Below are 14479 nucleotides of genomic sequence, written 5' to 3' on the forward strand. Positions count from 1 at the left end.
ATCACGGTCAATGGCACTGCGATAGCTCGGAGAAGAGTGGCCCACTCTGTGGGAAAACTTACCTAAAGGCCAGAGAGGAGTGGTGAGTGTGAGGAGCCAGCGCCGGAAAAAGAGGACGAGGGCAAGCTGCTGCTAGTGTCGGGGGAAGACGGGGCCCAGTTGGGGTGTCCCGTCTCCCGGGTTTCGGCACCAATGAAAGGAAAGGAGCGACACACAGCAGCAATTCACCGGAGAATTCCGCTTTATTAGGGAAAGGTGCTGGGTTATATAGGAAGGGGCATGGGGTGATTGTGGTGTTACTTCTATGGGGCTGGTGGCTATTGGCTAGGTGCTGGGAGTGGGAGGGGGGAGAGAGGTGATTGGGCTTCAGGTGGCACTGGTGGGAACCGAGGACCCAGAAGAGAAGCAGGAAGTTTGCCATCTTATGAGTGGGGGTCCTTCATATATATTATTGTGGACATGACAGAACTAATGTAACCAGCCTAGTGCCTCACAATTTCTTTCCGTTAGGGCAAAAGTTTTATACTCAGTGTGTGTGTCATGTTTGGTGACAGGAGCACCGTCAAGACTGCTTAGTAGGGGACTGGAATCACACAGACCCATGTTAATGAGTGGCTTGAAGCCTACATATCAATCATTTCCACCTGGACTGTAATGATGAGGATTGGAGTGACTCATAGGCACAAAGTGCTTGGTAGGTCTCTGGCACACAGTGGTTATCTGTAAAGCTACCATGTAGCCATATGTAGGCAGAATACATGATGGAACAGATCTTTCCCTCATGTTACCCCCAAAACAAAACAGCATTAATATATAAAGTTTCTGGTTAAAGGCCATTACAAGACTTGTAGGTCCAAAAAAAGAAAAACTTAGATCTGACACTCAAATTGAATTATAAAAGTAAAAAGACTAGATTTCCAAGCATAAAAAATATGAAGCAAGATTGAAATTCCAAGAATGGATTTAATAAGGAAAAACACAAACATACTTGACTCTTTTCACAGAGCAGCCAGCATGAAGTGACTGAGAAACCATGGAAATAATTTGCCTGTTTGGCATAGTCAGAGTCTGCTGGCAGCCACTCACAAGAGCCCTCTCAAGTCTGTCATTCTCCCAGGGGATAAAGGGAAAAAGAATAATACCCACAAAATTACATCCAAATGGGGATAGAAGAAGCTAATAGAGGGAAAAAATTGGACATGAAGAGCAATATAATTTTACATTTTTTTAGCTTCTTAGAAACTATGCAAAGTCCAGGCATTGCTAGTGTTTAGTTGGAATTTAATCCCCAGCTCTTTGTTCTAGATTTTTATGTTTTTTCTTGTACTCACAAATAGATGACACTTTAGCACTATAATCCAGAAGTTGGATGTACTCTGCTATAAATAACTAACTAGAAATTTTAAGATTCAGGACGATATGCATCTTTGATGTTTTCTGCTTAACCAAACTTAATTTAAAATTATTTATTTTAGGAAGGAATTTAACAAAAGCTATTTTAAGTAATCAGTTTCCAATCCACATCAGCATCCCTGAAGTTATAACCAAACACTTAGAGCTTTTGGGTCAAGAGCTCTGGACTCAGACCTGGAAAAGCAGGTACTAGTCCAAGCTCCAAATGCTCTGCCCACCCCCACCCACCCACCATCCAATGCCTGTCCTCAGGTCACCACAGAAGTATGACCTGAGGCCTCAAGGCCATTTCTCTGTCCTTTAGTTTCTTTATCTGGACAATCAGGGTGGTGGATTAAATACATGAGTTTCAAGCTTCACTCTGTTAGGCAGAAACACAGGTGTGAGAGGGGTGGAGGATAAAGCTGGTAAAGCCCACTAAAAGGGACTCCAAGAGTTACTCAGATAAAACCAGAGAGCCAGAAAGGTCTCACAGAGTTAATGAGTTAAGGTTTCAAAAACCAAGAGCAACTTGAAATGTCTGGATATTCCCCAGAAAAGAGGAGAACCATCAAGGGACTTCTCGGCCCTACCTGATGAAGTACAGCAGGGAAATAGGACAAGGGTCATGCCATTGTAAAATCTACTTAGCCTGCAAAAAAGGCCCAGCTTGTTCTTGAAGTTAACCTATATGCTGCTTTTTCCTCTTCCTCCAGCCCCTAATCAAGTAACTTTGTAACCAGGGCAGGAGACAGACCTTGGACGTGTAAATACACCCATATGGGCAAAGAATGCTAAAGTTCAAACAAACACAGTCCCCTAATAACTCTGTTCTTAAGAGAAAACTCCAAAGGAATTATAAATCACCTGTATACATCAGGCCTTATGCTGACCCTTATCACAAAAGGCTCCATAAGACCCCAGACCCTAAACCCTTAAGTGAGTCTCCTGTCTGAGGTTGCCCGCACTCCCCTTTCTTTGAGTGTTTCACTCTCTCTGTTCTATTCCAGATAAGTAGGGAGGGGCTGCTGAGAGCTCTGATTTGGACTTTTAAGCTCCCATCACCTGGATGACTCAGACAGGACAACAGCTGTGTGATTGTGCTCTCTAGTAGCCTGCCTGAAAATCTCCTTTCTTTGCCTCTGGGAAGTTCTCAACATAATCTCACTCCATCCAGTGCTCTGCAGCTTCCCCAAAACCCGGGTGGTAGGGATTTAGTTCCCACACTGTGCAGATCCAAGTGGACAGTGGACACCAGGTGACCCTGACTTTGGGAGTTGGCAAGGGATTTACATGATGCCGAGCAGGAGTTCAATGAGCTTCCCCTTCCTCTCTGCTTTATTCAAGTAAACCTGCCTTTATCTACCTTGACTCTGGCCTGCTCCTCCCTTGGAGTGCATTCAAATAAAACTTTCACTCTGCTTCACTACTGTTTCTCTGTCCTTTAGTTCTTTGTTGTGGCGGGGGGAAGAATCGAGAAGAACAAACTCAACCGTGAACAACTCCACTGAACCCTCATTGTTCCACAGAAATTGGAGACTTCACTAGAGAAGAGAAGGGGGTAAAGGGGAGTTCCGTCGGTGAGACTCAGGCATTGTTTCCCACTTCCATCAGAGCATGTCTGCTTTCATCTGGTTTTCCAAGAGGAATTTTGTTTAAAGGATATAGTTGTTTACAAAAGTTTGAAAACTTTTAGACTGTAGGATATGTAGACTCTTCCCCACATGAACATTTTAAGAGACTCTTACGGGGTGACATCTCCTGTAATCTCTTGTCCAATCCCAGATCGTCACAAAGCCATTCTCTTGAGTGGAACACCTTGATCCTTGTTTCCCAGGCCCCAGTGGAGCTGGGGAAACCTCTTGGTTGCTGACCAGATTCTCTAATAGGGTACATCTGCCAGCTGTTGGCTTTGTAAACAATCTGTGTTCAACCTCTAATATAAAGAGCCCCTTTCAGTATTTTCCTTTTCTGTGCTAGAGTCACTTCAATCACTGGTGTTCAGTCTCCACCTTCCCTCCATCTGGCGTCCAAGAGAAGGAGAGGATTTTATCCTCATGAGATCTTCTTCCAATTCTTCTTCCTGTCTTGAATTAAACACTTAGATGAAGAATTTGTGGTTAAATGATTAGAGAGGAAATAAGCTCTTTCACATCAATCCAACTTATATTGAAGCAATATTTATGCAGAAGATGTCCTTAGTATAGTAAGGAGAACAGAAATTGGTAAGGTGAGAAGAGTCCTCAGAAAGCAAACGTGGCATGGTGGGAAAGGTGGAAGACACCATCAGGTGCTGCAGTGCTGGAGAATGCAGGCAAGTGTTTCTCAACTTTGTGTCACATTTAAACATTTTCAAAGGATAGTGGGGCATGAACAGAGGAAGCTACAGATTTAGAGTAGCTTTTCTCACCAAGAGTGGAATGGATGCTACTGGAGGTCCCCAGACACTTTAATATGGAACATGAATACATGAATGTATATTTCTCATTATGTAACCACGCATTTGTTTTTATGTGCATACAAAAAATCCATTAAACTGATTTTTACAGATAAGCTAAATGAGGCAAAACTTTTAAAGTAAATTTAAAGAAAAATACACATGTAATAGTAATATTGGCCCTGAGATTTTGCAAAAAATCATGATGGAGGGAGGAGGATTAATGGTCAGGAAATAGGGATAGACCAGCTCTAGACTCTCATGCCCCAGAACTTTCTGGTAAAACTAATCTGAGCAACTTTGTGCAGAATTCTGTTAAAGCAATCTGAAGGTGTCCCATAAGATGTCTGTCTACTAATTAGCCCCCTCCCATAGTAATTAGTGTATAGCAGATACTAAATAAGACCTTTTGAATGGGGGAAATGCATAAATATATAAATGAATGTATACAAGAAAGACAAAATAACTGCTGCCTAGACCCAATGAGCAAAGATGTGCTGACACTGAGGGGAGCAAGGACAATGAAAAATAAGACCCCGGACTCAACACATGTTCTTTTTCCAGCTCCTGTCTCCCCTGGCACATTCTGACAGGTTTCAGAGAAGAATCCTATATGTCTCAGGATGCTGATGAGCCATAGAGAGTTATCTCATACCCAACCTTTGGACTTCTCAGCCAAGGTTCTCAAGCTTTAGGCCTGAATGAAGATTAAGAGAAATGGTGGTGCTATGGGAAAATGCACCAGGCAGCTTAGCAAGGGCAGAAGGGAACCCCACCAAACTCTAGCAGTACAGGTGTTGTATGTGGTGTCAGCAGTTCTACCCTTTGCCCTGGGAGCAAGGTGCATGTACAACCCAGAGCTCTTCACTACCAGGATAATCAAGGAGCAAAGCCTATTTCAAAGCAGTCATGAAGCACTCTGTGATCCATGTGCGCAAGGCTTTTCTCAAATAGGATGCAATAAGCTGGAGAAAACAACTGTTTATACCATGGAGTGTGTCTCCACAAACATCCTGTTTGATATTAATCATAAGATTACACCACCAAGCAGAAATGAATAATCTGCTTGGAGTCACCATTTCTAATAATTGCTCAGGCTATTCATTGCTAATCAAGAGGATGTTATGAAATGTGAGTCAGACAGCCTTTGGTTTTCAGGAAGCACAAGGACTATATATATAAGGAGGGTGCTTCCTAGTCAAGATATTGGAGCAGAGGAGGGTGAGAAGTCATCCAATTTCTTTAGCTGAGAAGGAAAACAGAAGCCAGGATGCTCAGCCTTCCTGTGCTGCTGCTTCTCTGGGCCGTGGGGTCTCACAGCTTCCCAGCAGCAACTTCAGAAATCCAAGAGCAAGATGAGGAGATGGTCCAGGTAAATACTGAATTTCACCTGCCAGAATTGTGAAGTCTGTATTTTCACTTCCCCGAGGTATAATGGAGTAGTAGTAGAATAACAGAGTTTATTTAAGGGAAATTTTCTAGAAGGAGAAATTTTTGTCAGAAAGGATACTTTCTCAAAAAAATGTATCAGGCCACGCATAGACTCTCCTTTGACAGGGAACCAAGAAGACAATATGCAAACCTGGTTTTACAAATTGCTGTTGTGACTTGACGGTAACTAATGGTAGGGAGGTTTCTACTCCAAAATTACAGTTTCCACCAATAGTAAGAATAATAAGGACTGTAAAATCTAAGCACAATCCTTAAAAGTAGTTCTCAGTTTCAGCTAAAGCTTCACATGGACAATCTTCACAAAAAGGAGAATTCCCATCCAGTGTCTCAATAACTTTATCTATCACCAGAAATACCTGGAAAACTACTACAACCTGAAGAGCGATGGGAAGCAAATTGAAAGGCGGAGAAACAGTGGCCCAGTGGTTGAAAAGCTGAAGCAAATGCAGGAATTCTTTGGATTGGAGGTGACTGGGAAGCCAGATGCTGAAACTCTAAATAAGATGAAGGAGCCCAGATGTGGGGTGCCTGATGTGGCTCAGTTTGTCCTCACTCCGGGGAACCCTCAATGGAAGGACACCAACCTGACCTACAGGTAACTAGACTGAACATCCTAGTTAGTGAGAATGCTATATCCCATCAGTGCTGTAAGAAATGAGGTTCGATGTGTCCATGTTTTATTTCATTTTAAGGATTGAAAATTACACACCAGATCTGCCAAGAGCAGATGTGGACCACGCCATTGAGAACGCCTTTCAACTGTGGAGTAATGTCTCACCCCTTACTTTCACCAAAGTCTTTGAGGGTCAAGCAGACATAATGATATCCTTTGTCAGGGGAGGTAAGTTCTTATGACCTGAATGTATTCTTACTTTAACTTCACCTTGCTTCTGAATCTCTTCAGCTTTGCAGCTGGATTTCCTTGTTTAAGAGGTTTTAATCTTATGGGCTTAAAGAGGGAAACCATATCCTATTTGATGGAATTCTGCTGCCTCTTAGTGAAGCCAGCACTTTCCCTCTTACACTAGCCTAAATTAGATACGAGGAGTACATCTGTTGATTCTGTTTCTTGCAGATCACCATGATAATTCTCCCTTTGATGGACCTGGAGGAAATCTTGCTCATGCTTTTCAGCCAGGCCCTGGTATTGGAGGGGATGCTCATTTCGATGAAGATGAAAGGTGGACCAACAATTACCTAGGTCAGTCAACTAATGTTGCCTCTCTCAATTCCCCGACCTCTCCTTGTTTCATGGTAATATTGGCTGATTTAACTGAAGCAATGCATTAATAGACATATGGATTTTTATGCTTCCACTTAGAACCTTAATGAAATATTTAGAAAAGTGTAAAAGATGGATATTTCTGTTAGTAACACCATCTTATTGGCTACTCTAACATCTCTACTAAGAAATGCTGAAAATTCTAATGTTTTGTGGCTATCTACAGAGAATATTTTTCCTAGAAGGACACACCAAAATTTAAGTGTTAGGAGGATTATGTGGAAATTAAGGGAGGATAGGCTCTATGTGTTTTCCAAATTTCCAATATTAGGTATGTATTAGTTTGTAGATAGGAAAAAACATTGTGTTGATAGGATCCTATTGCTTCTCTGTGAAATAATATGCACCACCTAACCATTGACAAGACTGACCGATCTTTGATAAACTCTGAGTTTGCTTTTTAATTGTACCAGTGTACTCATGGTTTAGGCTTTAGCCTATCTCTTTCATATTCATAAATGCATTCCTCCCTCCTTTGGAAAGAAGTTTTATGTATATTTCAAAAAGCTATTGAGAAAGCATGAGCATTAGTCCTTGTAGAATTGTAGACTACTTCTTAATTAAATGTCTCAAAACTGAAAACATTTCAAATAATTGCAAATGGATTTTTTTGTTCCTTTTAGAATACAACTTGTATCGAGTTGCAGCTCATGAATTGGGCCATTCCCTTGGACTCTCTCATTCTACTGATATTGGGGCTCTGATGTACCCCAACTACATCTTCAGTGGTGATGTTCAGCTATCTCAGGATGACATCAGTGGCATCCAGGCCATATATGGTGAGTTGAGGAGAAACACTAAGGGACCATTAAACAACCATTAGCTGATGAACTCTTTAAGAAGCTGTCCTTCACTTTTTAAAATAAAGGTATCATTGATATACAATCTTATGAAGGTTTCACATGAACAACATTGTGGTTTCAACATTCACCCATATGATCAAGTCCCTCCCACCCATTCCAATCATTGTCCATCAGCCTAGTAAAATGCTATAGAGTCATTACTTGTCTTCTCTGTGCTATCCTGCCTTCCCCGTGACCTACCTATATTGTGTGTGCTAATTATAATGCCCCTTAATCCCCTTCTCCCTCCCTCCCCGCCCACCCTTCCCTTTAGTAACTGCTAGGCCCTTCTTGGAGTTTGTGGGTCTGCTATTTTGTTCCTTCAGTTTTTGTTTTGTTGTTATACTCTACAAATGAGTGAAATAATTTGGTACTTGTCTTTCTCTGTCTGGATTATTTCACTGAGCATAATGATCCTCCAGCTCCATCCACGTTGTTGCAAATGGTAGGATTTGTTTTCTTTCTATGGCTGAATAATATTCCATTGTGTATGTGTACCACTTCTTTTTCCATTCATCTACTGATGGACACTTAGGTTGCTTCCATATCTTGGCTAATGTAAATAGTGCAGTGATAAACATTGGAGTGCATATGTCTTTTTGAACCAGGGATCTTGTTTTCTTTGGGTTAATTCCTAGGAGTGAAATTTCTGGGTCAAATGATATTTCTATTTTTAGTTTTTTGAGGAACCTCCATATTATTTCCACAATGGTTGAACTAGTTTACCTTCCCACCAGCAGTGCATCCCCTTTCTCTGCATCCTCAACAGCATTTGTTGTTCTTAGTCTTTTCCATGCTGGCCATCCTAACTGGTGTGAGGTGATATGTCATTGTGGTTTTAATTTGCATTTCCCTGATGATTAGCAATATGGAGCATCTTTTCATGTGCCTGTTGGCTATCTGAATTTCTTCTTTGGAGAAGTGTCTGTTCAGATACTCTACCCATTTTTAAATCTGGTTATTTGTTTCTTGGGTGTTGAGGCATGTGAGCTCTTAATTATCAGATAAGTCACTTACAAATACTGTAGGATGCCTTTTTGTTCTGCTGATGGTGTCCTTTGCTGTACAGTAAAAGCTGTCTTTCACTTTTTATGTAGTTTTCCAATGCCAGGCAGAACTAACACCAGCACTGTTTTTTTTTAGGACCTTCCCCAAATCCCATCCAGCCAACCGGCCCCCAAACCCCACAGACATGTGATAATAAGCTAACCTTTGATGCTGTGACTACAATTCGGGGAGAAGTGATGTTCTTTAAAGACAGGTAAGACATCAGTTCTTTGTGTTTTGTGTTTGTAACAATAGCAACACTTACTGCTATGGGTACCTATGGGCTACTACAAACTTTCACACATTATTTATCTTACATTTGTTTATATACACAATTATAATAAAATGCAAGAATTGCTTAGATTTGACCATCATATTGAACTTACAAGTTTTTTCCCCACATGTATTCTCTCATTTGATTTTTAGAAAAAAATACCATTGAAGTAAAAATATCAGTAAATATAAACCCATTTTATAGATCAGTAAAGTAGGTCAGAGAGAAGGAAAGAGATTCTTTCAGGGCACAGAATTCATTGGTGACAGAACAATGATTAATCTTCTGACCCCTATTCAAGGGCTGTTCTATGCTTTATGGTGGTAAGTCTGTCAGCACTTTATTAGGAGAAATCAGTCCTTTTCAGAGCTTTATCATGCAGATAAGGGTTGTGTAGCCATCCTTAAAGTTGTCTTCCCTTCCTTCTTGGGAAAAACAGCTCTCACAAAGCCTGTGACCATGGCAGGTCTCTATTGTCCCCTTGAGCCTAAAGAAGGGTAGAAGCCATTGGAAGGAACATCCCCAAGTGCAGATGAGGAATCTCCCTTGGGCAGATATGGGCAGGTCACAATGTAGTGCCCTCCTCAGAGGAAGGTCCTAGAACTCCCTCTGTAACATGTGGCCTCAAAAATACTAGAGTCCCCTCACATGCAAGGAACAGGCCTGCTCTCTGTAACATACTGATTCCTAAAGGACCAGGAAAAATAATAACATAGTCTTTATCAGAATGAAGCAGTCCACAGAAATATCCATGCTAAGGAAGGGCCAGGGCTCCAGCACACAGAAAGTTGGGGGGCTCGGCCACTATTACTGGTCATATCGTACCCAGGAGGCTGGGCATTGGCTTCTGATGCTTTTTATCCTCTTCAGTATTTTTGAATGTAAAAACTAGGCTGGATGTAAATCATATAGGGTGGGACTCAGTGCTGGGAAGTGCTAAGGAAATACGTGATTTTAAAGGATTGTTCTCAGTATAGCAAGCCACACACCTATCAAAGCAAGTTTTTGAGGAATTACTTCGAGGAACACACAGGATCAAGGCTAGGATTTGTAGATACTGAAAGAAAGCTGGGATCATTTAACTATCACCAAGTCATGAAGATGTGAAGGCGAGAGAAAGTGATATGTCCAAGGTCTCAGAGCCTGGTAGAGCCAGGACTGGCCCTAGAGGTAGGCCCCTGGCCACCAAGGCCATACTCTTCCCTGCAGCCTAAAATCTGGAAAACTCTTCTGCTGGCCTACATGACAGTTTATGTTCAGCCATTACCCTGGTACTGTGGACTGTAGGATCAACTTTCAAACCACCAAAGGAGGACATAAGAAATGGCTGCCAGATCTGAGTTTAAAATGAACTTTTGCCTCTTATCAGCTGTGTGGCCTTAAAACACCTCCTTTCATGTCCCTGACCTCAATTTCTCATCTGTAAGATGACAGTATTATTTTCTTGAAGGGTTTATGTGAAGTAAGTCATGATGCAAGTGAAAGGCCTGTTGGAAGTGCACCAATGTAGAGTATTAGGGGTGAGTTCCAGCCTGCAGTGTGTTCCAGCTGGCTCCTAATGGCTTGCCAAAGCCAATTGTCGAATTTTGAGAATTTTGCAAGCTGGTTGTTAAACACGGTCATTATTAAAAGTTAAATTAAATAAACTTAGAATTAAACTAAAACCAAATGTAATTAAGCAAAATTCATCCTTTTGTAATTATTTTGCTACATTTTACTATTTATTTATGTTCTTGAGGTTTATGCATAATGTATTTGAATGGTGGAAATACTATACAGTGGTGTAATAGAGATCTTTTGGACTCTGCCCTGGTGGGAGCATTTTCACAGAGGAAATTAGAAATTAGCAACCTCTATAAACCAGAACTCTCTGGCCACCCTCACCCTCCTCATGCCTCCATCTTGGAGATCCAGATGTTAAACATTTACCAGTACATCAGTAATGCCAGCAATAGCTGGGTGTCAGTCAGAGCTTGCTATCAGTTAGATCAAGACCTTTGTTACTATTTTTCACATCAGGTTCTACATGCGTGCAAATTCCTTCTACCCAGAAGTTGAGCTCAATTTCATTTCTGTTTTCTGGCCCCATCTGCCAAATGGACTTCAGGCTGCTTATGAGGTTGTTGATAGAGATGAAATCAGGTTTTTCAAAGGTAATACTTCCAACTATTTTTCAGTTTCTATGAATTAATTTTTCTTCTGCTTTTGGGCTAAGATATAAGAGTTCTAGCTACTTTCCACTTATTAAACTTTTGAAAATCTAACAGTGTCACCAAATCAATGGAAGTCTATCATCTTAATTAAGAATTGCATATTGAATATCTGAGTCGTTTTAAATAAAAAGTCTATGACTGGAGATATAAATTTTCTGCCTGATTGTGAACATGGAATTACGGAAATGTTTTCTGTGTAAACCATTTATGTATTTTAAATCCTGGGGGTGCTCAGGAATAAAATTGAGAGCTTTGGGCCAGTATTATAAAAAGAGTGGAACAGAAACATTTGAGTAGTGTGATTTAATTACAGAGCCTATTTTATTACCACTGACTCTCCTGAGAGAGGGAGAGGCCCCCATGGGCAGCCAACTGTCTAGTATGGTTTTTAAACCTAGAGTGTTGACATCATTCAAGTAGTTAAGTAATACAGAATCTCACTTAGCATAATTCTCCCAAGTTGCATTCCTGTTATCAAGTCCCAATATGGACCTTTTTGGATTTTAACAAGAACCCAAGGCAATTTGCAAATCCTGAAACCCATACTTCAGTATGAGAAGTCCTGAATTACTGCAGATTGAATGGGGAAAACTTCCTAATTCTATCAGAATGAAACATAATCCAGTGTTCAGATCCTGACTTTGAAGACATTATGCAAACACCAGTATTTCTGCATTTGGCATAGCACAGAAAAACCTTAAGATACTTGACCCAGCCATATACTCAAGGCAAAGAACTGATTGCAGTTCAGATGGGCAAATTACCTTTAAGACAGGCATTCTAGTCCTCATGCCATGAAATTAAATAGGATTTTAGATATACAAATCTCAAATTTCTTTTTCATGAAGGAAACTTAAGTTTTGTGCAATTAGAACAATGCTGGCTTCAAGATGTAAGACCAGTTTTGTGTGATGTGGGATTTACCAAGTATAAACATACAGATCTGGACCCAGCACAAATTCGAGTATTTGGAAATGTATTCTAGTCAGATGTAGTGACATTTACCTGGGGTTATAAGTCATTATGGATTGTAGGTCATTACATTACGGCACTCTGGCATTGAGGGTACTATTGGTACAAACTTCCTCCCATGGGCAACCTGGAGAAGCAAGTTTTACATCACTGTCACAGCATAATGAGCTCTCCAGTCATTTGAATATCTGGATTTGGAAAGAAGGCCTTAACTCCGTAAAACAGTCATTCTCAAAGCTTGTCAGGGATTAGAATTATCTAGGAAACTTTTGAAAATGTACTAATTTAATTGATCTGGGGATGATCCTAGCATCAGTATTTTCAAACTCTCCCTACATGATTCTAAAACACAGCTAGGACCCTGCTCTTGCGCATGAGGCCGAGAACTGAGCTGGAGATCATTTGACTGTGTACGGGTACCCTTGGGCAAGTATTTTCATCTCAGTTTCTTGATTGGCAGGTAATAAGTACTGGGCTTTTCAGGGGATGAAAATGCTACACGGATACCCCAAGAACATCCACAGATCCTTTGGCATCCCGACAACTGTGAAGAATATCGACGCTGCTGTTTCTGATGAAAATACTGGGAAAACATACTTCTTCGTTGCTAAAAAGTACTGGAGGTAAAGACAGACTTCAGGAAATGTTAGGGCACCACTTTTTTCCACATAAAGAGAATGTGCTCGATTGTTCCTTTTCAAAATAAGTCTCATCTTGCCTTGAGTAGCTGCCTTTTCTGTGAATGGCTGTAGCCAGTCCAGCGTCCAAGTCTATTGATTATCATCAATAATCTTCATGCAAAAACCTGTGCTGGGGATCCAGAGAGAATGGGGAGCTGAAAAAGGAGGGCATTTATCTTCATAGATGAACTCCTTCAGCCAATAGGAGTTTATGTTTCATTGCGATTTACTTTACTAGGACATTATGTGGTACCTACTAGAGAACTAGAATTAGATGTTAAGAGTTCAGAGTGACCTTCTCAGTCTTCTAGTCTACCCAACATCCTACCTCACCTCATCCTAACCCCCATTTTACACATGATCTATTATAGAATTAAAAGTTCTTGTTACATTCCTGCTGGCGAATTCCCCATAATTTTGAGAAGTCTACACATTTAACACATTATGATACTTGTAATTATTTTTCAACCAGGTATGATGAATATAAACAATCCATGGATGCAGGTTATCCCAAAATGATAGCAGATGACTTTCCTGGAATTGGCAACAAAGTTGACGCTGTTTTCCAGAAAGATGGTAAGTGAATATATATGTGTGTGTGTGTGTGTGTGTGTGTGTGTGTTTCCTCTATTTTGTTGCTATTAGTATTGCTAATAGCATTAGTATTGTTATTTGGACTAGCAAATGCCAAAAATACTTATTCTCACAGATTACTTGGGCTTTTCAAGAATTCAAGTTAAAACTAGAATAATTTGTATAATGTAGTAATTCTCTTTTTTTTTATTTCTAGGATTTTTCTATTTCTTTCTTGGAACAAGACAATATAAATTTGATCCTAAAACCAAGAGAATTTTGAGTCTCCAGAAAGCTAATAGCTGGTTCAAATGCAGTAAAAATTGATCAACTGTTAACAAAGTTGAACAGAAAAATGTATTTCAAGGGCTTAAAGAAGAGCCTGATGTGTACATAAAATATATAGTTCTTAAGTATATAATCTTACTTATACCTCATTCTGCATATTTTTAAACATTTAGAATGTAGTGTTTTATGTACTGCTATAAATTAGTTCCATATAAGATCTAAGGAAGGTCAAGTCCATGGCTCATGGATTCACATGGGTCAATTTTTGTAAAGAGAGAAGCTCTTTTCCAAAGTATAAGACCGATATTGATCCTGGAGAGCAGCCTCAGTGATGAACACCTCCTCTCAAGAAAGAGGCAAGAGTTATGAACCTTCACCAAGGAAAAGCAGTTCAGAAACACATGAGCAGCCGCTGCTATCATCTTAATATGCAAAGGACAATTTTTATTACAGAAAATAAAGTGTTTTACATGTTTGGGATAAAACATCTTTGTCTCTGTCATTTTATAAACTGTATTATATATGTTATTATATTGTTCTTTTCTGATTATAAAGCCACACATTGAGATTTTGAAGTTTGAAATTGGAAGTAGACAAATTTGCAAACTTTCACAGGGATTTAGGAATATAAGAAGCTCAGATATTCCCCATTTTTGTGGAATTTACATCACATAGAAGGAGAAAGTCTATTTCTTATATCCTGTATAAGGATTCCAAAACTGGCTGTAGGTAAAAGCAGTGACAACATGGTAGGGCTTTGGAAGAGCATAGCCCTCTCTCTCCTCATGAGCACATGGGAAGGTTATGTTGCTCCAAAGTCCAACTCCCTACAGTTATATGGGAGACATGTGCAGCAGCATATGATGAGTTAGAGCCACTGGATTGTGCCTACAAGTGACCAATATCAGCTCCACGTGGGAACGTTTGATTTCTGGTAAAAATTCCCAGTGGTCTCCCCAGTTCTGCTGTAGAAGCACATCTTTAGAGTTTCCACAAGTTGGAAGAAACCTGAATTGAAGGACCACTA

At 40.3% G+C, this 14479-nt stretch overlaps 1 protein-coding gene across 1 annotated transcript; it reads left to right on the forward strand.

The window, feature by feature from the left end:
- The first annotated feature begins 5025 nt into the window (after positions 1 to 5025).
- MMP1 (matrix metallopeptidase 1) lies at positions 5026 to 13937 on the forward strand. The gene is made up of 10 exons (XM_036902775.2): positions 5026 to 5201; positions 5632 to 5876; positions 5974 to 6122; positions 6357 to 6482; positions 7187 to 7342; positions 8549 to 8666; positions 10746 to 10879; positions 12372 to 12534; positions 13064 to 13167; positions 13382 to 13937. Exons 1-10 carry the CDS (start codon positions 5100 to 5102, stop codon positions 13489 to 13491), a joined length of 1407 nt encoding a protein of 468 aa, XP_036758670.2. The 5' UTR covers positions 5026 to 5099; the 3' UTR covers positions 13492 to 13937.
- The last annotated feature ends 542 nt before the right edge of the window (positions 13938 to 14479 follow it).

This window comes from Manis pentadactyla, chromosome 13 (genome assembly GCF_030020395.1).
Source record: "Manis pentadactyla isolate mManPen7 chromosome 13, mManPen7.hap1, whole genome shotgun sequence".
Lineage (NCBI taxonomy): Eukaryota > Metazoa > Chordata > Mammalia > Pholidota > Manidae > Manis > Manis pentadactyla.